Source organism: Triticum aestivum, chromosome 5B, assembly GCF_018294505.1.
Source record: "Triticum aestivum cultivar Chinese Spring chromosome 5B, IWGSC CS RefSeq v2.1, whole genome shotgun sequence".
Lineage (NCBI taxonomy): Eukaryota > Viridiplantae > Streptophyta > Magnoliopsida > Poales > Poaceae > Triticum > Triticum aestivum.
Window position 1 is genome coordinate 394,097,712 of NC_057807.1, and position 25,660 is coordinate 394,123,371.

The following is a 25,660-nucleotide window of genomic DNA, read 5'->3' on the forward strand; positions in this document are numbered from 1 at the left end:
TAGCTACGAAAAGTTACGTAACGGATTAGTTGGCAAAATATGATTAGAGGGGAGGGAGGCCCACCCTGAAAATCCGCAGGGGAGGGGGGGAGAGAGAGATTGATGAGAGCAAGCCACGTCCGCACGTAAGCTGATTTTCATACGATTCTTTTGTAGGTATAGAATTTTCGAATTTTTCGTCCAACCAAACTAGGCCAAATCAGCTAGTACGTAACTTTACATAGGCAAATTACGTAGGCGTAGTTGCAGTTTTGTTACGGTAAGACCCTTATAAACACTGGCGGAGCTACGTTTGGGTCAAACCAGACCGTGGCCCGCCCATGTTTTCTGTAAAAATACAAGTCTATAGGTAGGCCCAGCCCACGTAATGCAACACATGTCCGTAGCACCAGCCCAGCTGTAGCCCAGGTTCAGTCTGGCCCGCCCATAATTCTGCTTGTAGCTCCGCCACTGCTTGTAATAAAAGACTAGAAAACCACTTTGTTCCATCGGTACTTAATTTGGCCAGCGAAGAAAAAAAAATGAAGCACATGAGACTGAGAGGGAGCGCCCAGATGCAGAAGTCAAGAGCACAGTACAGCACAGTAGTACTTTCTCCACCCACGTCGTGAGGGCTAGATCCTAGGCCCTCACTATAAAATGCCCGGTCCTCGCGGCACAACCTCACCAGCCAGCCATCGCCGTCGGCTCAGTCACTCCGCTGCTGCATCGACCACCGCGGTGCATGTCACATGCGATGCGACCGAGCTAGCTAGCTAGCCGGAGGTGAACCGAATTGGAGGCGGCCGGCGGCCAGAGCGGAAGGGATCGATCGAGATGGGCAGGGCGCCGTGCTGCGACAAGGCGAGCGTGAAGAAGGGCCCGTGGGCGGCGGAGGAGGACGCCGTGCTCAGGGCCTACGTCGCCGAGCACGGCACCGCCGGCAACTGGATCGCGCTCCCCCGCAAGATCGGTACGTACTGCCTTGCTGCCCGGCCGCGGACTATGCCTCCCTGTCACCGGGGTGATCAAGGGTTAAATATGAACACGTTGTTGCTGGGTGCAGGGCTCAACAGGTGCGGCAAGAGCTGCCGGCTGCGGTGGCTCAACTACCTCCGCCCCAACATACGGCACGGCGGCTTCACCGACGAGGAGGACCGGCTCATATGCAGCCTCTACGCCAGCATCGGGAGCAGGTGGTCGACCATCGCCGCGCAGCTGCCGGGGAGGACGGACAACGACGTCAAGAACTACTGGAACACCAAGCTCAAGAGGCGCCTGCTCGGCGGCGGCCGCCGCCCCATCAGGTACGCGCAGCAGCCGCGCCTCCTCCTCATGAGCCCCACGGGCGGCGCCGCCTCGACGGCGCTGGAGAGGATGCAGCTAAGCGTGCAGCGGCGCCTCGTCGGCCTTCAAGACACCCCGGGGCTCCCCTTCTACGGCAACCTCTGGCCAGCCCAGCAGTCTCTACTCTCTCCTGCCGCTGGTTACTCCGGGTTCTGGTCTCATATCCAAACTAGTACCTACCCGGGCCGCCTTAACGTGCAAGATCATCAGCACGCCTGGGGCAGCAGCGGCGGCGGCGGCACCACGCCGATGTCCACGAGCCCCACCGGCGAGACAGCGGTGGGCGTAGGGAGCTCGAGCTCGACACCGGCAGCGAGCTCTGTGACTTTCGACGGCGACATGGAGGACGAGATCGAGATGCTGCTCCAGCAGATAGGGTGCTTGGAGGAGGAAGACAGCCGCCTGCTGATCGGCAGCGAGGCGGGCAGCGCTGGTTCTTGGAGCTCCTGTTCCACTCCAGGAGTGGACTCAGTGTTCCAGGGCTATGTACAAGGGCACGGGCAGTAGAATTATACATGCAATTCAGACCTGAATATGATCCGTATACTATAGTCTGGTCTATAGGTATGTATGTAAATAAGTATGCTAGTTCATAGCTTCTCTTTTGAAGATCTGGGTTGATATGAGTGTATCGTAAATGCAGAACCAATATACAGTACACATATGGGATATCAGTTGATTGCCCTCCATGCATGAAACTCATGCTCACTTCATCAGTTTAAAACCATGGGTTTTCTGGTGAAGCTGCTTTCCCATTGAACATCAGTAAAGTTTCATACCTATCACAGGTACTGGTAGTTAACAGCTAAACAGCAGTATTCTTCCATATATATAGCTTGCATATATACATATCTAAGTATTGCATTCCATATGTGATGTGTAACAGATCTGGAAAACAGCATCAGGTGGCACCTTATAATACAGATCAAATGTTCTTGTATCGATCTATCTATGTGTTAAAAGACCTAAACATAAATACAAATCAGCTGACAAACGAATAAAGAATCGCGGCCATGAGTAGTTATACACTCACCGTGTAGTTCATTACGCGCTTATCTGTCCCCGGCATTCTCAGCTCCCACAGAGAGACAAACAAGACACTCAATCATGCCCCCTCTCAGGAGGAGTCAGGATGCATGCGTACAACTACAAACAAAGGTGGTTTTGCACTTCACACTCGTGATCCTTCTCCTTCTGGCGGGCTTCCTGTATTACCAACATTTGCCACTGGCCTCGTCATTATTTGGAGTGTATTACTCTTGTGTAAGAGCTTAGAGCAAATGGCGGCAAGCCATCTGCTGAATACACCTTTGTTGGTTATGAGAGCATGCAGGATTAATGCCAGGATTGAACATGCTCCAGAGATGCTGAACAACCCCTGAAAGCTGTGCAACGTAAGGCTGCTTGAAGTTTGGGAGTCATCTTTGTCGGGGCATGACTTATCGCCATACAATTCTTTCTGAAGCTCAGCCATTCTGCCACTCGATGCGAGCTGCAGTATCCCCCTCGTAATATCAGCTGTGAGTGGAGAACCTAGAGGGAATGCCTGCACAAAGGAGGATCGGAAAAGGCATCAGCAGTGAAATAAAAGCCTGGCATAACACTGATATCGAGTTATATAAACATTTATACCATCCCAGGATAACGGTGAGGCAGTTATATTAATCATTCATGCAAGCAGCTTGGTAAAGCGAGGCAATCGTATGGATCTTACTTAACGAACTTCAGACAGTTTAGTCTAGTACAAAGATAAAATTCGAGTAAACCAGTTGAAAACCTGATCAAGTAGATTTATCATGTTATTTAATACTTCGAGGAGCAAGAAAGCATTCTATTTCCCAACAGAAAACCAATAATATTTCCACCACTTTCCGCACAAACATGATAATGCATATTCGGTTCCTGATGAACAAATTTAATCTTGCATTCGTCCTTTAGCATGTGCACATCCATCAAGTTCAGAAATTTCAAAGTACAATTCATAGATTGGCTGAAACTATAATCTTGATTAAAAATTTACTCTGATTTTCTGTTTGTTTGAGAGATATCTTGATGGTATGTGAAATTATAAATATAGAAATTTGAGCTACTATGACGATCCTACTAGAAAATAGCGGTGGAAATTGATTCAGCATATAGGATTTAACAGTGCCAGAAATGTGCTACTGTACAACAGCTCAAAAGACGGTACTCACATAACCAAATCCATCGAACCTGTAGATTGGTCCAGTCATAGTGTAGTTGTGGCAATATTTTGAAAGGAACAACTTAAGATATGGTATCTCATCAACAATGACGGCAACTTTTCCAGTTGACAAGGCGTTATTGTATTCCTCGGCAGAGTTGAGCGCAATCATCTTTGATTCATCAATTTTCAAACTTTTCAAAAGCCCAGGCAAGAATGAATCATTGAGGTAGCCAACATAGCTCCCTTTCCTGATAACCTCATCTAAATTGGTAACTGTTGGTTGAAGTTGTTCCACTGTGAGAATTGAGCTTAAACTTGCAGTATAACTCTGCTGCACTATCAGCACCACAAAAAGCCAAACAACTACAACAATTCTTGACAAGTTGTTCTTAATCTTCTCCCTGTGTGCAAATACGAGGGTTGAAAAGGAAAAGTAGAAGACTGATCCAATTTGATTAGCTGGGGTACCTTTGAAATCTTCGTGATTCTCAATACACCAGACTACAAAACCAGTGAAAACAACAAAGGCCCCAGTTCCTAACCAAAGGTCAGCTGTCAAAGGCTTTAGGAATGTCCATGCAGTCTTCTGTCTCCGGTCCAGGACCGGAACCAGCATGCGCACCCCTGATTCCGTATAGGGAAGAGTAAAGTCCACATATAAAGAGCGGTTGGCCAAGATTGTTACATCACCTACCACTGCATCGAATTCCTGTCAGAAACAGATATAATGTGAGTTGAGAAACTTTCGAGCACAGGGTATATGGCTCTACAAGTTTATGCAATAGAAATACATAGTTAGGCTAAACTATTAATCATGATAATTCAAAAGCATTTGTCTTACAAATTAAGAGGGGTGCTGATTATTCTATTGGTTAATGTTTTCTTTACTGCATGCACTTGTGTCATGTCCGAGAGAAAAATAATCCGTACAAGGAGGAATTATATGCTTTTTCTGATTGGAGCTTGTAATTAAAAGTTAGTACTTCCTCCGATCCATACTAACTGTCGCTGATTTAGTACAACTTTGTACTAAATCAGTGACAATTAATATGGATCGGAGGGAGTAGTTGATGAAGTAAAAACCCAGGAAACTGCCCTCTGCTTGGAGCATTCAAATAAAACCACCATGCATAATGATGCAGATCTGTTTGAAATGTACGCTTTTACGCCAATAAGTTCCCTAGAACAGAAGGAGGATGCTTTTAAGACCTCTCATGTAACTTAAGTACAAAAGAAGGAACCTGACCCAATGTGATATAATAGAAGTAAAATTGGCACGGTACACTGATATTTGATGCACATGGACTAAACACATTGTATGGTAGGCTCTCTCTAACAAGTACCCAGATGTAATCGTACATGTTTGCACACTAAAGACGAATAATTGATTGGGAGTAAACTATTAGTTTTGTATACTTGAGAAAACAACAAGAAAAACACAAAGTGAATAGTTATTTCTGATCTTCTCAATCATTATTTCCAAGCTTTAGCTGCCCTGTCTAGGAGAGATTGTGTCGAAGCACAAAACAGAGCAAAGAGAAGACAGAAGAGTACATACCTTAAGATAAAGCTTGTAGATAAGTTCATCATATGTTCCATTACTATTTCCTTGCCCGTCATCAAATCCATGGTAGTCATATAGTACTTGGTAGGGTAAATTATCAACTACTTCATCAAAAACTTTGATGCAGAACCCTTTTTTGCCTTCGGGGCCATTTTCATATCTTACAAGTTGGCCAAACCCAGGATTTGCAGGTACACCTATTTGGAGTCTTTTATTCCTCGGCAATAGCCAGCCTCTAGGCACAGTTTCAGGATCTCCTGGCCATATGATGGTGTTAATATCAGACTTCATATTTGGACTACCAGAGATGCCAAAGTTTGGAGTCCAAAAGCCAACTTCTCTTCTGTCCTGACCAACAATGTTGATTATCGTATAATTTGATGATACTAACTGCGTGTCTTCAATACGAAATATCCCGCTCATGCCCGAAAAGTTGACCTTCAGTAGTGCACCTCGCAGTTTTTGAGCAGCCTTTGAAGTATCTATTCTGTCAAAGTCAGTGGACCCATTCTTTGTTACAGACGGCCCAAAGTCTAAATTCACATATGTAGCATTCTCTGCTGCTGATGCTAACGCCCATATGGTATCATAAGCATAGAGACCAGACACTGTGGGTTCACTTAACGAGGTGCCTGGATTTTCTAATCGGTACTTGCTGTGCCATCTCTGTGTAAAGTTTTGAAGTTTCACGGTATCTTGAACATGAGGTTTCACCCCAAGAACTCCTTGCATCACATCTAGAGCCGGAGAACCAACCACATCAAAGATATCTGTCAAGCCATACGCGGTAATCCAGACAAATCCCTGGCCCATCATCCCTTCTTCCTTAGCAAGCTGGAAAAACTTAAGGGCCAAAGCATGTGACATTCGCACAATAAATACACTTGTCCAATTGTGTCTTAAGCTTGAGATGGCTGCCTTCATAGCATCCACTGTAGCTGAAGGATGGATCTTGCACCTGTAAGAGACACGCGTGTCGACTTGTTTGAGGGCATCAACGAGGTCGGGAATGAACTTGGTATTGGTATCATCATCCTCAAAGACAGGGACGACTTCCCTCCAATTGTGTTTCTTAACAAGCGAGGCGATGGCTTCTGCTTGAGAGGAGTCGTTCCATGCGGTCCGGATGAAGTATGGAGTTAGTCCGGCTCGTGATGGGCAATCTGCGGAGAACGAAATGATCGGAACCAATGATTTGTTCCCGAGTCGCGCAAGAAATTTAGCCTGAGTTGAAGTCTGCGGCCCAACGATCGCTTGCACGCCAACATTTTTCAGTAGATCAACACCTGCAATGCTGATATTTCTTAGAAAGAGATTCACAACAGTGGCGCTCATTCATAAGAAGTAAAAAGTATACATGACTAAATTGCTTGCAAATCCGCGGTGGAAAATAAAACACGCAATGTCGGATTTACCCTCAGTAACGGCGCACAAGTAATCAAAAGTTGGAGAAAGCTCGGTTGGCTAAACGGCTCTAATTTTCCGAGTGTTGAAACGCCGAACTCGCCATACTTGAGCTCCAACTCCAATGTCTGCCATCCACCGCATGGATACAATTTGGAACATCAAGAAGGTCATCGAATTGGGATTCAAGTGCTATAGCGCTTTCCAAATCGATTGTAGATGGATGTCGGGAGAAGAAAGAGTAGAGTACCTTGTCTGTGCGCCGCCGGGGCAGGACGAGAAGGAGGCAGGAGCCCAGGGAGAGACCAGCAGCGGAGCTCGGACCGCCGGCGGGATGGGAAGAGAATACTAGAAAATTGCAACGGCGAGGCGAGCGCCGCCGCCAGACTTGCAGTCGCCGGGTCGGATAGTTTTTTCAGAGAGAAGGCTCGGATAGCTTTGTGGGCCAGATTCTGGGGGAAATCTCGAAGGACTGAACCACGAACACCCTGCCGATACGGCTCGCGCAGAAGATTTGGCCCATATCCAGCCCATACCACCAGGGCAGTCAGAAGTTCTCTTTTCGAGAGCACTTAATTAAGGGGACTGCTACGCGTCTCTCTACTTCGCAACAGAAACCTTGTTCAACACTTCTAAGACAGATTATCTTAAATTTTTGTAACGTAGGTTGTGTTGTGGGATTTTTTTTGCAACATAGCTCGTGTTGCAGAGTTTATTTTTTGTCTTCATTTTTTTTTGCAACAAAGGTATTGTTGCAGAAAAGCTTTGCAATTGAGGTAATGTTGCAGATTTGTTTTCTTTGTCTTCACCTTTATATGATGGTACGAAAGAAAGTTTTGCAACATGACTAACGTTGCAGAAATCTTCCATGCAACAAATTGAATGTTGCAAAAAACGCTATTGTTGTTCGCCACGAGCTCCCGTCGGACGGTGGTGAGCGGGAGAGGCGCTGCCCATCCTTGTCATTGCATCGCTGCCGACATGCGCCCGTCGGACGGTGGTGAGGGAGGAGAGGCGCCGCCCGTTCCCCCATCGCGCTGCCCTCGATGAGCAACAGACCTCCGACCGCTTGCTTCGTCACCATCCTCCTCACCGGCTAGATGTACGCCATTGATGGGCACTTGTATACATGGGAGAGAGGTTGAAAAGGAGATAAGATGACGAAGAGAGACGAAGAGATAAGACGTGGGTGGCCACATGTCAAGCAAAGGGGTCGTCACATGGTCTGCAACATAGCATTTGTTGCGGTTTACTTTCTGAAACAGGTGACCAGTTGCAGGAATGGAAGTAGCTACAAAAACAGATTAGTGACTAGCGTACCACGGAGATCAGTATACAGAAGAGATGCGGTGTGCGGGCCTAATCAAGACACATGGCAAGCATAAGACGCGACGGACGCAAAAGAAAAGATCGGTCCGTTGAACACCAGCTTTTCCCCTTAATTAAAGGGTAACCCTAAAAAAAACCTAATTAAGGGGTAACCCTTGCAAAGGTCACTCTTACCTTCTGAGACTATGACAAGTGACGCACTGCATTTAATGCAACCTATGAGTTTTCCATTTTTCGTAAATTCGTTTATTCAAAATGTGTTATCTTTTAAACAGCACATCTAAATCCTGAACCATTTTTTCTGTTAGATTTCTCGTGTCGAGATCTTAGAAATTAGATCTCATGCTGATAGGTTTTATCGAACTTTTTTCACGAAAAAAATCAAGTCGAAAGCATGTTTTTTTTTTCTTTTTCGAAGAGGCAGTTGTGCCTCCACAAGAAGCAAATATGTGACGCCTTTTGTTTCTGAGAGGCACACTCGGGGAAGCAATTATATGACGCCATGAAATAACAGATACTAGGTTAGATAACCGTCCTCAAACCCCTTACTTTGTTCACCTTCCACCTCGTGTGCCTCTGAGTCGATAGTTGGGCGACAACATGTTGGGGATGGCCGGTATCGACCTTGGCAACATGAAGCTGATCCCCCGGGATCATAGCACCTTCCCTTTGAAGTACGGTATGTCCTCTATCTGGCCGTTTCCATCGAGAGCACGGTGCCTCGAATTCGTTAGTTTTTATATTCACACATGATCAGTTCATGTTCTCAGTGGTTCATGCGCCGAGATCAGTTATTTTGCATTCAAAACTTTCTATATGTACCCGCATAACATATCGATTTTGGCTAGATCCGTTGGATGTGGTGGTTGGCTTTAAGGGGAATTAGTTTAGAAATTTGATTTAGGCCAAATTAGTGAAAAAATATTTAGGGGAAATTGGTTTTGTGGTTTATATCTGATATGATTTAGGGGAACAAACATGATTATGGTAAGTACCTGAGATCATGCGGATTTGGACTCGGGTGGATAATTGGGGAATGGGGAACCCATGACCTTATAATGCATTTACAAAATAATGCGAGTGGGTTTTGTGAAGAAGAAAAAACAGCACAAGTACGTGTCACGTGTCACTTGATGACATGGTGTTCAATTTGGTAGCAGTTGCAGGGCAGGTATGCCAAACTGTTACCACATCAGGAGTTCAATAACCACTTTTATGGCTTTTTAAAGTTTATGTATGTATGCACTTGTTAATATCGCGCAACTTCATGTACTTATGGTGATATTAAGAGTTAACATCACTTGTCATGGTGGGAACAAAATCATACAAGAACCGAAAACCCATAAAAGTGGTCTCTGAGCTTTCCTAACAAAGCATTTCCATACAATTCTGTCAAATCTATTGACACAACGTCTGTTCCCCTTAACTATGCACATATGTCGCAACATATGCACTTTCTCTTCGGTTGGTCATCTATTTATGTACTAAAACTGGTTTCCAAATGGGATCAATGCTTTCCTTGTATACGAGTCAAACCTTATACGCAGAGTAAATCGATCGAGGGAGTATATAGCTAAAAAAATTATAAAAATATGATTTGCAGAACATAACGTCAATACTATTATGGGGTGGACAGAGGGCATTTGCCCCCCCCCCCCACACACACACTTTACTGTGTTGTATTTATTCAATATTATTTATGTTTGAGAACATGTATATTATAATTATTATTGCCATCATTTAATCACATATACATGGTCTATTAGCACTTTATTTATTTATTTATTAAAAATATATTTTTAATATTTATGTCAATAATAATATCATGATATGCTACTGATGAAAGTATTTATATTACTCCGTTATAGCTGTTAGGTCCACTGGAGCTCATTACCGAAAAAGGGTTTCCCCCGCTTTGTCCCCCGCTTTGTATACAAAGCAACCAACCGAACCATACAGGGATAGGTGCTGGGGCGGAAGCAGCACAGACACGCCCAAAAGAAACGACAGAGAAAGAGCAAAAGAAACAAATGCTGACAACGGCGGATCAACAAAAACGAAGAAGCCTCGCGATCGCTGCGCCCACCGGAATCTACCCCTAGGCTCCAAGACACCGAAGCGCCGGCACCTATCAACACCTCCAAGAAGGATCGCGATGATGACGACGCTGCTGCCAAGGGTTTCCCCCGATACACGACGAGGCGAGAGGCAGGGTAGCCCCAGACGCCCTCCCGGAAGGTCAGGTGGCACCCTCAAGCGCCACCGCGCCGGTGTCGGCCACGCCGACAAGGGTTTCCCCCGATCCCAACCCGCACCTCGGGCGCTCCGGATTCATCCACCAAACCAACCACCACCCTGCGCCAACACGGTCATGAGGCCCCAACGCCGTCTCACCACGGCACCACGAAATGAGGGCAGTGCACCACTGGAGCTCATTCGCACTACAACCTTCGTAATGCTAGGGCCGACCTTGACTGAATCAAGACTCGATTGAGATCAGTAGACTAGAGGAAAGGGGATATGATCCGTAGAGTAGACGAAGGGACTAACATGAAGAAACATTTGTGCATGAAGCATAGGTCTAATCGTTGGGGAAATGCCTAATGGAGCTCTTTATTTGAAAAATTCAAAATTTTAAGTTTAAAAGAATTCTTTTAAAAAATACTCATTACATAGATGTATACTACTTTTGTCTGCTAAGTTTCATGCCGAGATACTTTTTTATGCAAGCTGCACAAGAATGAAAATAACGTATTTCTAGCACATGTACACTATAAAAGTACATGATTATTTCTGTACATGCCACATAAAAGCGTATTTGGTAACGAAATTTTGCACATATCTAGCATACATCTATAAGTACTTGTGTATTTTTTTTTTAGCTTAGAAAGTTGACATTTGAATGTTTGAGAACAAAGGGCTCCATGGAGCCCGAGGGCCATCTGTGTCCACTCTGCGTTGCGGTGACCGCATCCAATCTTTTGAGATATGAAACTGCTCACGTCACGTTTAATAAAAATAAACAAAACGGAGGGAGTACAGTGCTTTTGCTTTGAGCCAACGAGAAAACAGCAACAGATGGATGCAAAATGGTGGGGAGACACAACCCTGTGCAGTATCAACAGAGCTGGATGGTCGGCGCGAGGGGGTAAGCCTTTTCTCTGTTTGCCATGGAGGATAAGGGGATGCCTAGGCCAGGATATATGCATGCATGATCAGCTATTTTTAATGCTCGGGTTTGAGTACCTGCGGCAGCGGCGTCGACGGCGTTGGGGCCGGGGTCCCGGAGGTGGAGCCTCAGCCTGGCGCTGTAGCCGGCCTGGTCCTCGTCGGCGTAGAAGTCCTCCATGGCCAGCTCCATGCACGTCCAGCTCATGTTCCCCACCCATGTCGTCCTGTCCAGGATCACCCCGACGTCCACCGTCCGCGGCCGCCGGCGAGGAACCGCATCGCCCCCCTGCGCCGCGACACCGGAAGCAGCGCCGACGAGAAGCACCAGAGCGAGGAGGAGGCCGTGGCGGCGGCGGAGGACCCGGAGAAGCGTCCTCGTCGTTGCCTTCATGGATCGATGGATGCCTGGCCGAAGAAGGCTTCGCTGCTACGTTTGATGAATGAAACGACTTCTCCTTTTAGAGTTGCTTAGTGGCTGCCTTTACATGCAACGTACTCCCTCCGTTCTCAAATACTTGTCTTTTTAGGCATTTCAAATGGACTTAACATACGGATGTATGTAGACATATTTTAAAGTGTGGATTCACTCATTTTACGCCGTATGTAGTTACTTGTTGAAATCTCTAGAAAGACAAGTATTTAGGAACGGAGGAGTACTACGTACGTACGCGCCACGGTGACAGGTAATACGTTTGCTTGTTGATCGAGCGCGTGCGTGCGGTTGACCCGCTGCTCGATCTTACCATGCATCTTCCTCCCTCCAAGCTCCATCGCTCTCAATCGGTTATCTCTTGTGTTTGTGTGTGACAATGGCACTGTTGCCGCCGACCATGCATCGTGGAATTCGGCGTGGGTATAGTTGTCGTACTTTTGCTCGGCCGAGATCGATGCCGTGCTCTGATTAGTTATCCAGGGTCGTCCGTCTACGCCCCAGTCAAGATTTTCTCAAGTCCCAATCAGTTAAGAAAAGCTTGCTTTTAGTTTGATGATGAAAAACTCATGATATTTCAAAAAAAGAAGTGCAAATTGTATTTTTAAATATAATTTTTGTGGGTCTTTTTAATATAACACGATAGTAGAAATCTACTGTGATAGGTAATTCACACGTTACACCAAGGTGATGAAATGATCCATGTCATCATTTTTAGGTGTGGCTGCAGCGGCACAGAAGCCGCGTGGGCGTTCAAATTAAGTTGCTGATCCGACCATTAGTCCGCCCCCTCTCCTCCATCCAACACCGGATGATTGCCATGGTTGGCAGTGGCGGAGCCAGGGGTCTTCCCTGGACTTCTATGGAATACCAAAGAATTACTGATCCATTGATATACTACTGCTAGCTTGCTGCATATTTGTTGCCATATTGCTACTGTATCGCACAAATGAATATCAAGGAATACCGAGCAGGAAATTCCTGGCTCCGCCACTGATGGTTGGCCGTGAATTAATAGCCAGCCTTTTCTGCAGCAGCATCAACATCAGCAATCAACCACACCATCAAAAAAACCTTTGAGTATTTTGGTAGGCGAACTTGTGGGAACTCCTTCCACGGAGTATATTTATAAAATTTTCATTTTTGTTGTAGTATACTGATTGAATTACTTAAACGTCACGGAGGGAGTACAGATTTAGAAGAAGAAAGCAAGGGACAAAAATGCCCTGGAATTGATTGTTACCTAGGGTCTGCCCCGTGTGGCACTAGAATTTTCTCTTTCGGGACCGACTAGTCAATAACTGAATTTCTTCAACTCGATAGAGGAAAATATAGAACTAAATTTGTAATATTTACAACATCAAATAATTTCAATTAATTTGAAACAAAGGAGATAAGTACAATGATGGTTCAATACAAATCCACCTAAAAGAAAAGTCCCCACTACTAATTTCTTTTTCTTACAAGTTAGAAAAAAAATTTGTACAAAGTCTTTAATATGCGTTCACAAGGCATCAAATAATTGTTGTCATTTGTTGTTTAACTACGAGAAATATACTCACTCCGTCCCATAATGTAAGACTTCTTTTTAACATTAATGGGAGTACTTTGGAGCATGGCAGTTTGAAGTAGTTGCTCAGTCATTGGCCGGGTTTCTTGGCATTCTTTCCATAGCCGTTAGCCGGTTAGTGTGACGAGCACGAGCTACCTCCGCTGCCGCCTAGCCACCGGCGACCGGCTCGATCTCACTAGTTGTCTGGGTCGCCATCTCAACAGACCCCTCTTTGGGGTGTGGCGCACTGGGCAGCCTGCCAACGATGCTCACATCGTCCGAGGTATGAGGGGAGGCAACCGCTCCCTCATCCTTTTGGTTCCGGCCGGGCATAGTTTCGCTGTAGACCTTTCTGTCAAAGAGCTTGGCCAACATCCGGAGCCTGACCTTCCACGATGGGCGTGACATGATCTGCGGGATGGGCAGCCAGTAGCCCTCCTTATGGAAGAAAGCGAGGTGGATGGAGAGGCAAATGAGCGAGGTGGCGCCGGTGATGACGAACAGGCTTCGGAAGCTGCTAAAGCTGAGATGGTTCGTCGTGAACGGCCCGCCGCCCTGTGACCTGTAGTCATCCGGGTCGCCGAGCCACTTGCGCTCGATCCTGTTCATCTCGCCGCTCTCGGTGAGGTTCAGGATCGCCTGTGACAGGTCCGTCACGTATGGCGACCCCCTGGGGAACGCGAACGCGAAGCCGCTGGTCATGTTAGCCTGGCCAGTCACGGTGAAGTTGTCCCGGTAGGTCTGGAGGAAGATGTTGAGGTAAGGCGTCTCGTCAATAACAGCGCCGATGCTACCGTTCAACAACGCCTCCTGGAAGCTCTCCGCGTTCCGGTACCGCACCACCCTGTCCTGCGGGAGCCCAGACTGGTTTATGACCTGCGGCGTGAAGGAGTTGTTGAGGATCCCCACCTTCTCCGTGCCCAGCAGCAGCGCGCGGTAGTCCGGGATGGTCGGCCCGACCTGCGGCACCGTGAGCAGGGAGGTGAGGCTCGCGGTGTAGCTGGACTGCAGGATGAGCACCACGAAAACCCACACCACCACCACCACCCTCGACAGGTTGCTTTTGAGCTTCTCGTTGTGGGTGAAGACGAGGGTGGAGAAGCCAAAGTAGAGCATGGTGCCCGCTTGGTTCGACTGCGTCCCGCCGAACCTCTCATTGTCGCGGCGCTCGATGGCCCAGACCACGGAACCGGTGAAGATGAAGAAGGCGGCGCTGACGAGCCAGAGGTCATAGCGGAGCGGCTTGAGGAAGACCCACGTCCACTTGTTGCTGCTCCGTTGGTCACGTAGCGGTACAATCATGGTGATAGACGTGGCGATGAAAGGCATTGTGAAGTCCACGTGCTCCGACCGCTTCGCCGTGATGGTCATGTCCGCCACCAGCGCGTCGTATGTCTACAGCAAAGAGCAAGACCACAAAGGTTTATTCATCCAAAGGTTGCTCAACGAAAATCGTTTGGTATGCATAAAGACATGAATAATGTGTAAACAAGTATGTGATGTATAAATAGATGCCCAAAACACATGAATAAGGTATAAACAGTAGAAGAACAAGAAAAGAAGCCCAAAGCTAGATCCTCTATTTCTATGACCTTTGCTATATACCCCTTTGTAAAGTAATATAAGAGTTTTGTATCACTTCTTTACAGAGGGAGCATTTCACACGTTAGTGAAAATTAAGGGGCCGATTATACATTATACACCTAAAAAATAGGATCGATCGAATTTCCAAAAATCCAAAGGCTAGCATTCATCTTTCTCCCCAAGCGCCCAGGTTGTTGCTCATCGTCATATCGATATCCTCTAGGTTGCGAACTAACCTATGGTTGGATGGTTAGGAGGACAGTGATATCTACTGACCACTAGAGTTCAAGTCCCAGGCTTGACTTGGTGCTCGCATTTTCCTGAATTTATTCCAGGCCTTCCGGCAATGTGTGCTCAGTAGGAGGAGACATTCCCGTTCACTATAAAGGCATCTGTGACGACTTCGTCAATCTCAAGATTATGCGCCGGCTCAGTCTCTCGGAGGTGCTCATAGGGATATAATGTGTGTGCGTGCGTGCGTTTATAAGGGTGAGTGTATACTTGTGTATGTAAGCAACTTCGATTGTACCGTGTTACAAAAATATTCGCTAGGTCGGGTCTTGATGAGGGTGGTCGGGGAAAACACACTTATTGGTTAAGTACCAGTTTCGCGTACTCGCAGGTTGACCAGTCTACGGACTATGATTATATCAAACTTGGTAAGGATGTCACTCTCCTCTCAATTTACAGTGATCAGCCGCATCAAGCTCAGGTTTTTTTTTTCTTTGTGGTGGTGCCAGAGGCGCGTGAAGGGTGTTGGTTTTAAGCTCGAAGGATTCTTCGGTCTTGATTGGTTTTTTTACTTCTTGATTGGTGTTCCTTTGTGTAAAGGCTAGCGTTAATGTTATTTTTTTAGTTTTGCCAGGTAGGTGCGTACTTGGCTTGTACTATAATCTTTATGATATAAATGAGACATGTACTATCATGCAAAAGAATAAAACTGGCTAGGAATATTAAGGAAAAGAACAACTGACTAGGGATATTAAGGGCATGTATGGAGAATCTCCGCTCCCTAAGTGTGCTCCTGGAGTTGGTGGAGCTGTAGTTGAAAATGACGGAGCGGGAAAAAGGAGCTCCATAGATTCTGAGATTTCAGAGAGTTGGAGGACTGCCGAACAGCTTTTAAAACTTTTCTTTGACGCAAAAAGACTAGCTAGGAATATTAAAACTATTAGCAAGGGAACGTAGCACTGAAGAATGGGAAATGAATTGGGATTCTGGAAAGCCTGTTTTGGAATCTGCAACAATCGGAAGTCAAACAAATTCTAATCCACATAGTACGTCTATGAGTCTAAAATCATGGGAAAACCAAAATGCAGTAGAAAAGATTAATCCGCAAAGTAAAGCCAGAGATCTACGTTCTTGATGCTCAGTGAGCTGCAAATTGTGTTCATTTGATACATGCTCGAGTTTGTTTTTTCACAAAAAAAAGGTAGCATGATGCACTACTAATAACACCAGTTACATCATTTTGAAGATGTGCAACTTCTTTTTCCCAGGAATTGACTAGATATTATACACCAGGTAAAAAAAACGACACCTACACAAGCAACAAAAAGACCCGTACTACAAACAAAGGGAATGGCTAGGAGTCAATCGACTGAAATTTTAATTTGGACCAGTCAATTTGGCCTAGATCAGTTTGAAGGCTTTGACGCATGCATGTCGGGATCGGCCGATGGTAGTGTTGTGACCCCAGCACGGGCATGTTGGGACGACCGACGACAGTGCTCCGAGATACCGGCTAGCGACAATGCTGCAAGCACAGGCATGTTGGAACTGGCGGAAGGCACTACTATAACGGCATGCAAAACTAAGAGTCGACCGGAGGCGCTGCTGCGAGCTGGTGAGGGCAACTACAATGATTGCTTGTCGCGAGCCTTAGTGAGAGGTGTTGCGGCGGAAGAGGGGGGGGGGGGGGGTGAGCCGTGCTACGACCTACGAGGTAGGCTGCTGAGGCAACCGACTGTGATAAGGGGGCAGCGATGGTGCCGCTACCAGCAACGACGCTACTGCGAGCGGAGGGTAGAGGTGTCAACAAGCTCGTCGGAGAGTGTGGGGGTTGTTGCGAGCATGGTAGCAAGGCACGCCCGTCATGGACGGAACTGGACGCGCGCCATGAAAAATAGAGCAAAATGACCGACGAGCCACGGATCCAGAACAGGCGGTACACGGACAGGAGAAAAAAATGTCCGACACCCGGCATGGACGAAACTGGACGCGTGTCATGAAAAACAGGCAAAACGACTGATGAGCCATGGACCCGTACAAGGACCAAGAACGGCTCGGCAAAAGAAAGAAGTATGTGACAAAATGATATATACTTCTAAAATAAGTGACCAACTTCTTTTAAACCGGAGAAGGTTTAAATTGATGGTGGTTTGATTTGATGAGGTGGTTTGGTTTAAATTGATAGATAAATGCAAAAATGTAAATGAATGCATGCATGACTTGGAGAAAAAGATACATGCATGGTTTGATGAAGAGGCATGGTTTGCGATCGAAGAAATGACTTACCCCATTGTTAACCGCCTGTGCCAAGTGGTCGTAGGGCATGGGGTCCGCCTTCACGTACTCGAACGGCAGAGCGTACGGAAGCAGCCGCACCGCCGCCTCGAACGCCTCGATCACGAACCCGCCAGCCGTCATCCGGTTCGTCACCGGGTCCACGTCAATGTGCAAGATCGGCCGGTAGCTCACCGGGATCCTCCCCGGCACCGCCACCCGCAGCTTCGCGGCGCTCGTCGGCTGCGCCCACCCACTTGGCCGGACCGTCGACTCTCCCGGCCAGATGAACGGCGAGAGCTCGCCGCCCGCTTTGCTGGAACCGCGACCTACATGTCGGCTCAGCCCGTACCGCGGCGTCCAGAACCCGATGCCCTTAGCTTTCCCATCGTCGATGTTTAACACGCGGAAGGCCGGCACCGCGAGCTCTCCGTCGATGAGCTCGAACCTGCCGCCGAGGCCCTCGAATGTCGTGTCGTTGATAGCTCGGAGGAGCTTCTCGCCCGATCTTGACTTGCCGACCCCGGAGATGTCGGTGGGGCCGCCCTTGCCGCCTACCAGCCCCGGTGGCGATGATAGGTCGCTGGAGCTGAGTCGCTCTGCCGCGGACGCGACGGCCCATGCGGCGTCGTACGCCCAGACGGCGTAGCAGCCCACCACGGCGTGCTCCGGCTCGTCGTCCGGGTGGTCACGCATGTACCGGCGCACCCACCGCTTCTTGACGTCGCGCAGCCGCGGCGTGGTCGGCACGTAGGGCGCGAGCCCGATGACGCCCTGCGGCGGGTCCACGAAGCCAATGAGGCCCGTGAGCCCATCGGTGATGATCCACGCGTAGCCGGCGCCCGTCATGCCGGCCTCCGCGGCGGCGGCGAACACGCGTCTTGCGACCTCGGCGCGCATGTGCAGCACAAAGACGCGCGTCTGCTCGGACTCCATGCGGTACAGCTCCGCGGCGATGGCGTCGGGGGTCGCCCCTTCCGGGAGCGCGCAGCGGTAGGGGACCTCGGCGCGCGCGTCGGTGAGGGCGCCCACGAGGAAGGGCACGAAGGCGGCGCCGTAGTCGTCGTCCTGGTAGATGGGCACGACGCGGCGCCACCCGAAGTGCGTGGCGAGCGCGGCGACGGCGCCGGCCTGCGCCGTGTCGCTCAGCGCGGCGCGGACGAAGAAGCTCGCCGAGGCGGGCGACACCGACGGGCTGGTGGCCGAGAAGGACACGACGGGGACCTCTGCCCGCGTGGCGAGGTCGGCGACGAAGGCCGACTCGACGGACGACTGCGGGCCGAGGATGGCGCGCGCTCCCTGGCTCGTCATCAGCTGCAGCGCTGCACGCAACGCAATCACGACCATGCACGCACGCACGCGCGAGACGTCAAACGAAACGAGCCGCGGAAAGGAACAGCAGAAGCGGCTGCCGGTCATACGTACCGGCGGACGCGGCGGTGACGACGTCCCCGCCGGAGTCGTGCTGCTGGATCCGAACCCGAGCGGAGGAGTTGGGGAAGGCGGCGTAGAAGTCCTCGAGGGCCATGGAGATGGTGGTCGTGGCGACCTTGCCGACGGGCGAGGCGGCGTCGACGATGAGCCCCACCTTGACCTCCGTCGGCGCGGTCGGCTGCGCCCGCGATGTAACGGTGAAGGAGGCGGCGAGGCCGATCAGGAAGAATAGAAGGTAGGGATGAGCGCGCGCGTCTCCGGCCATGGCGAGATGGAGGAGGGGCGGGAGAGAGCAGGCCAGTCAATTGCTTGGGCGAGACAACTCCTACCAGAGTTTGGTCGCATACTGACTTGTCATTCTTCCTCTTTTTTTTTTTAAGAATTCGATTGGTTGCGCGTGCGGGTTTGACCTCCTTTTGTAGAACCGCGCGCGAGAGAGAACGTGCGGGTTTTGCATTCGTTTCAGTAGTTTCTTTTCTGAAGACACATACGGAGTATGTGTGTGGGAATCAGAGACAAATGTGACGTCTCATTTGGATCGTATCCCAGGCATCTCATCAGTTACTGTCAGCAAAAGCAAGCAGTGACAGCGCCAGAATGCTACACAAAAGTTCAAAAACAAACAAGTAAAACCACTACTCGTTGCATATTCGTGTATACTCCATTTGTTCTAAAATATTTGACTTCCATTTGTTCAAAAATAGATGTATCTATATACTAAACCTAAACTCCTAAAAGTGCCCGTGCACTAAACTGACTTCCCGAGCACACGCGGCGATGGCCGTCCGATCCGTCGCAATCCGTGCGTGGTCGGGCCCAGGTGTAACCTGGTCGGGGCGAGGCCGAGCGTTGCGTCGCGTGGTGGTGCGGCCAGGTGGAATATGGTCGAGACGAAGCGACTCGCTTGGGTGGGGCCCGCCATTATCTCTCTCCCCCACAAACGGCTCTCTCCCTCATTTGGCGGAGTGGGCGGTTTCTTCTTCCCCTCTCCCTCGCCCAAATCGCCCCCAAATCGAAGCCTCGTCGCTGCCCAAATTCGCCATAGTCCACATCGGTTCTCTCAAGAGGCGTTCGGCGTCGCGGGTGGTCGGCGGCCGGAGTTGTTCTCCCGCGCGGCACGCTGGCCGCGGGGAGCGGCTCTCACTCGTGAGCTTGGCGACCGCGCAGTGCTCGACTCGCAGGGTGGCGGACGGTTGCGAAGTGAGGCTGCCCTCGTCGTTTTGTGTGGTGGCGAAGGAAGAAGGTACGACGACACGATTTCTGGCGGTGGGAGTTTCTCCCGTTCGTCACGTTCTGTCTAGGGCACGTAGTGCTTCCATCGATTTGCTAGTCGATTCTATGGTTTTGGTAGGTTTTACCATAGATTACGATGTTTTGGGCAGCGGCGTTGGTTAGGTTAGGTACTGGGGTATCAAATCTCCATATTTGTCCATGTTTGTTAATGCGAGCGACGGATTCGTGTGATTTCATGGTCGAACTAGTTTGAGGGTTCGCGTTCTCCCTCATCCCTCCCTTTCTTTACCCCGTGTAGATGCTTTTTCAGCGTTTTGCTGGTGATTTTTTTGTAGCAGGCAAGTTTATCATGACCATCAGGTGCGTTATGGCACGAGGTGTTAGTAGGTTTTCTCGTGAGCGGGCAAGTTCATACCAATCGTCAAATTTATGGCACACAGGTGTTTTTTTAGTGTTTCCTCAGAGCAGGCAAGTTCATGCCATTTGTCAGGCAACTTATGTGCACACAGTTGTTTTTATTTTTGTACTTACTGGTGCCGGGCAAGTTCATGCCAACCGTCAGGCAACTTATGGCAAGGTTTTTTTTGTGTTGATAGGAGTGCTGATAATCTGACATTTTTTCATGTTGATAATCAGCAAATTGCTAGATAACCATGCAGTTTTCATCCTAATAATCAGGCAATTTGCATGCTTATAATCAGACATTTCCGCATGCCATTTTTTGTACTTTGTATTTGTATGCTGATAATCAGACATTTTTTTCATGGTGATAATTTTTTTGGTATGTAACTGCTTTCTTTACAGGTAAAGATGACTAAACCAAGTAAAAAGCATGATCAACAGCAGTCAGCAGAGTCACCGCTTGACTTGGTTCCACCTCCCATTTCCAAAGCTGAACGGGGGGTATTCCTTCTAATTTTTGCTACGTAAACAACACTTGCTTTGGTTGCTACATTTTTTTGTTAAGGAACTTGTGATTTCATTGCAGGAACCTATAGCAGAGGAGCAAGGTGTTTCAACAGGTCATGTTTACAAACACAAGCGCCGGAAGCTGGTCATAAACCGAGGGAAGCGGCCTGCGGATATTGAAAGTAACGAAGAAGAACCAGTAGGAGATGACAATGAAGCTGATGTTACACAAGATGCACAACCAAAGAAAAAACGACGGAAAGTGACTGAAAATGAGGTATCCCTCCTCCGTACCCCCTCCTCCCGCGACCATATAAATTACAAACTCTTTGTTTTCTGACCAGTATTTTAGCTGCGTTTTTTTAGCTACTAGCAACTAGCAAACAGTACCATGGGAGCAAAATATGGAGTTGCAATTCATGTTCTACTTTTCACACACAAGTTGCCTCCATTTTCCCATGTAGCAGTCAACTCATGCAGTACATGCATCTCAAATCTTTTTATTTTGTAAGTTAGGTGGGAGGCAATTTTTTGTGGTCATGTCCCGGCAACTCATGTTGCATGCACACCTAAGTTGCTCCATGAACATCTTCCCAAAATCTCATTTCAGGAGGTGTAGGTGGTAGGCAACTTATGTGCTCCATGCATACATAATTTGCACCCTTTTTGTCAATTAAGAAAAAAGGAATTGGAATGCCTTTTTCCCATGTGCCACATGGTACACATGAAATTAGTGTATCTTTAAGCAAACAAAAAAGCGCCAGAAGTTTAAGCACACATAAAAGCGCTAGAAGTTTTTGTACTAGGAATTTGTTGAGAAAACAAAAAGGAGCAGCCAAGTTCTAGGGTATGTTTAAGCAAAATCAGTGTTGGCGGTGAGCAACTTTTGTGTGTCTGTGCGTGCTAGAACTGAAGGAAATATGCCATGGAGGCAATAATAAAGTTGTTATTTATATTTTCTTATATCATGATAAATGTTTATTATTCATGCTAGAATTGTATTAACCGGAAACTTAGTACATGTGTGAATACATAGACAACCAGAATGTCACTAGTATGCCTCTACTTGACTAGCTCGTTGATAAAAAATGGTTAAAGTTTCCTAGCCATTGACATGAGTTGTCATTTGATGAACGGGATCACATCATTAGAGAATGATGTGATTGACATGACCCATCCGTTAGCTTAGCACTATGATCGTTTAGTTTGTTGCTATTGCTTTCTTCATGACTTATATATGTTCCTATGACTATGAGATTATGCAACTTCCGAATATCGGAGGAACACTTAGTGTGCTATCAAACGTCACAGTATAACTGGGTGATTATAAAGATGCTCTACAGGTGTCTCCGATGGTGTTTGTTGGGTTGGCATAGATCAAGATTATGATTTGTCACTCCGTGTTTTGGAGAGGTATCTCTGGGCCCTCTCGGTAATGGACATCACTATAAGCCTTGCAAGCAATGTGACTAATGAGTTAGTCACGGGATGATGCACTACGGAACGAGTAAAGAGACTTGCTGGTAACGAGATTGAACTAGGTATTGAGATACCGACGATCGAATCTCAGGCAAGTAACATACCAATGACAAAGGGAACAACGTATGTTATTATGCGGTTTGACCGATAAAGATATTCGTAGAATATGTAGGAACCAATATTAGCATCTATGTTCCGCTATTGGTTATTGACCGGAGACGTGTCTCGGTCATGTCTACATAGTTCTCGAACCCGTAGGGTCCGCACGCTTAACGTTCGATGACGATTGGTATTATGAGTTTATGTGTTTTGATGTACCGAAGGTTGTTCTGAGTTCCAGATGTGATCATGGACATGACGAGGAGTCTCGAAATGGTCGAGACGTGAAGGTTCATATATTGGACGGCTATGTTCGGACACCCGAAGTGTTCCGGAAAAGTTTCGGATAAAACCGGAGTACCGTGGGGTTACCGGAACCCCCCGGGGGGTTATCGGGCCTCATGGGCCAAGTGGTGGAAGAGAGGAGGCTGTCCAAGGTGGGGAGTGCGCCTCCCCTAGCCCAAACCGAATTGGACTAGGGGGCGGCCCCCCTTTCCTTCTCTCCTTCCCCTCCTTCCTTCCCCTCCTAGCTGGACTAGGAAAGGGGGAACCTACTCCTACTTGGAGTAGGATTCCCCCCCTTGGGGCGCACCCCTTGAGGCCGGCCGCCCCTCTCCTCCACTCCTTTATATACGGGGGAGGGGGCACCCCATAGAGACACAAGTTAATTGTTTAGCCGTGTGCGCTTCCCCCTCCACAGATTTCCACCTTGGTCACATCGTTGTAGTGCTTAGGCGAAGCCCTGCATCGGTAATTTCATCATCACCGTCATCACGCCGTTGTGTTGACGAAACTCTCCCTCGATCTCAGCTGGATCTAGAGTTCGTGGGACGTCACCGAGCTGAATGTGTGCAGACCGCGGAGGTGCCGTACCTTCAGTGCTAGGATCGGTCGGATCGTGAATACGTACAACTACATCAACCGCGTTGTCAGAATGCTTCCTCTTTCGGTCTACGAGGGTACATGGACACACTCTCCCCTGTCGTTGATATGCATCACCTAGATAGATCTTGCGTGATCGTAGGAATTTTTTTGAAATTACTGCGTTCCCCAACAGTGGCATCCGAGCCAGGTCTATGCGTAGACGTTATATGCACAAGTAGAACACAAAGAGTTGTGGCGATAATAGTCATACTGCTTACCAGCATGTCATATTTTGATTCGGCGGTATTGTTGGATGAAGCAGCTCAGACCGACATTACACGTACGCTTATGCGAGACTAGTTCTACCAACGTGCTTCGCACATAGGTGGCTAGTGAGTGTCTGTTTCTCCAACTTTAGTTGAATCGAGTGTGGCTACGCCCAGTCCTTGTTGAAGGTTAAGACAACACACTTGATAAAAAATCGTTGTGGTTTTGATGCATAGGTAAGAACGGTTCTTGCTAAGCCCGTAGCAAGCTCCAGCGATCCATTTATGGACTGGTGCAAGCCTCTCGGAGTTGGAATAAATGCTTTGATAGTGTGATCAAAGCATATGGTTTTATACAGACTTTTGGAGAAGCCTGCATTTACAAGAAAGTGAGTGGGAGCTCTATAGCATTTCTAATCTTATATGTAGATGACATATTGTTGATTGGAAATGATATAGAATTTCTGGATAGCATAAAGGGATACGTGAATAAGAGTTTTTCTATGAAAGACCTCGGAGAAGCTGCTTACATATTGGGCATCAAGATCTATAGATATAGATCAAGACGCTTTATTGGACTTTCACAAAGCACATACCTTGATAAAGTTTTGAAGAAGTTCAAAATGGATCAGTCAAAGAAAGGGTTCTTGCCTGTGTTACAAGGTGTGAAGTTGAGTCAGACTCAATGCCCGACCACTGCAGAAGATAGAGAGAAAATGAAAGTCATTCCCTATGCTTCAGCCATAGGTTCTATCATGTATGCAATGCTGTGTACCAGACCTGATGTATGTCTTGCTATAAGCATAGCAGGGAGGCACCAAAGTAATCCCGGAGTGGAGCACTAGACAGCGGTCAAGAACATCCTGAAATACCTAAAAAGGACTAAGGATATGTTTCTTGTTTATGGAGGTGAAAAAGAGCTCGTCATAAACAGTTACGTTGATGGAAGCTTTGACACTGATCCGGATGACTCTAAGTCTCAAACCGGATACGTATTTTTATTGAATGGAGGAGCTGTCAGTTGGTGCAGTTCCAAGCAGAGCGTCATGGCAGGATCTACGTGTGAAGCGGAGTACATTGCTGCTTCGGAAGCAGCAAATGAAGGAGTTTGGATGAAGGAGTTCATATCCGATCTAGGTGTCATACCTAGTGCATCGGGTCCAATGAAAATCTTTCAATTGCCTTGGCAAAGGAATCCAGATTTCACAAGAGAACCAGACACATCAAGAGACACTTCAATTCCATCCGTCATCAAGTGTTAGAGGGGGACATAGAGATTTGCAAGATACACATGGATCTAAATGTTGCAGACCCATTGAATAAGCCTCTTCCAGGAGCAAAACATGATCAACAGCAAAGATGTTAGAATCGTTACTATGTAATCTAGATTATTGACTCTAGTGCAAGTGGGAGACTGAAGGAAATATGCCCTAGATGCAATAATAAAGTTATTATTTATTACCTTAATTCATGATAAATGTTTATTATTCATGGTAGAATTGTATTAACCGGAAACTTAGTACATGTGTGAATACATAGAAAAACATATAGTCCCTAGTATGCCTCTACTTGACTAGCTCGTTAATCAAAGATGGTTATGTTTCCTAACCATAGACACGTGTTGTCATTTGATGAACGGGATCACATCATTTTTATTGAATGGAGGAGCTATCATTTGATGTGGAAATCATGGCAGAAGGGAGAACCATTAGATTCACTGGAATCTATGGCGAACCCCGAACCGAGCACACACGGAAAACGTGGGATGCCCTTCATTACTTGAGACGGCAAGACAATTTACCTTGGCTTTGTGCGGGGGAGTTTAACGAGATTCTTTTTCAAACAAAGCAAAGAGGAGGAAATCCCAGGAATTTCTACCAGATGGAGGACTTCCGGGAGTGCCTTGGCGATTGTGGATTAGCGGACTTGGGTTTCACTGGTTACCCTTTCACGTGGGATAATAAGCAAGATGGGGGTGCTAATATTCAGGTTCGGCTCGATAGGGCCACATGCAATGACGGGTTCTTGCACCTCCTACCTGAAACTACGGTTGAGCACGTTCTTACTGAGGAGTCTGACCACGCGGCACTGCTCATCAGGGCGGCAGCATCACTGGATGCGGCGGGCCACAAGAGGCAAACGTTTTTTAGATTTGAAGAAGCTTGGACGAGACATGAAGATTATGAACATATGATTGAGGCGGCATGGGAGCAAGCAAAATAGCAGCATGGGGTGGTTTCGGGCATGAGCGGGAAACTGGGCACACTTACCAAGGCCATGCAAACGTGGAGTAGTGAGGTTTTCGGCTCCCTCTGCAAGCAAA

General features: G+C 47.6%; 2 protein-coding genes and 1 pseudogene across 2 annotated transcripts; 1 reads left to right on the forward strand and 2 right to left on the reverse strand.

The window, feature by feature from the left end:
- Window positions 1–681: 681 nt before the first annotated feature.
- LOC123114801 (transcription factor MYB36-like) lies at window positions 682–1,878 on the forward strand (annotated as a pseudogene).
- Window positions 1,879–2,094: 216 nt separating this feature from the next.
- On the reverse strand, window positions 2,095–11,414 carry LOC123112035 (glutamate receptor 2.9). Its single transcript, XM_044532938.1, has 4 exons — window positions 11,058–11,414; window positions 5,073–6,364; window positions 3,522–4,223; window positions 2,095–2,872 (listed from the first exon to the last, which is right to left on the reverse strand). The coding sequence occupies exons 1-4, from the start codon at window positions 11,371–11,373 to the stop codon at window positions 2,498–2,500; spliced, it is 2,685 nt and encodes an 894-aa protein (XP_044388873.1). The 5' UTR covers window positions 11,374–11,414; the 3' UTR covers window positions 2,095–2,497.
- Window positions 11,415–12,867: 1,453 nt separating this feature from the next.
- LOC123116205 (glutamate receptor 2.7) lies at window positions 12,868–18,856 on the reverse strand. Its single transcript, XM_044537199.1, has 3 exons — window positions 18,479–18,856; window positions 17,066–18,375; window positions 12,868–14,359 (listed from the first exon to the last, which is right to left on the reverse strand). Exons 1-3 carry the CDS (start codon window positions 18,750–18,752, stop codon window positions 13,133–13,135), a joined length of 2,811 nt encoding a protein of 936 aa, XP_044393134.1. The 5' UTR covers window positions 18,753–18,856; the 3' UTR covers window positions 12,868–13,132.
- Between the last annotated feature and the right edge of the window lie 6,804 nt (window positions 18,857–25,660).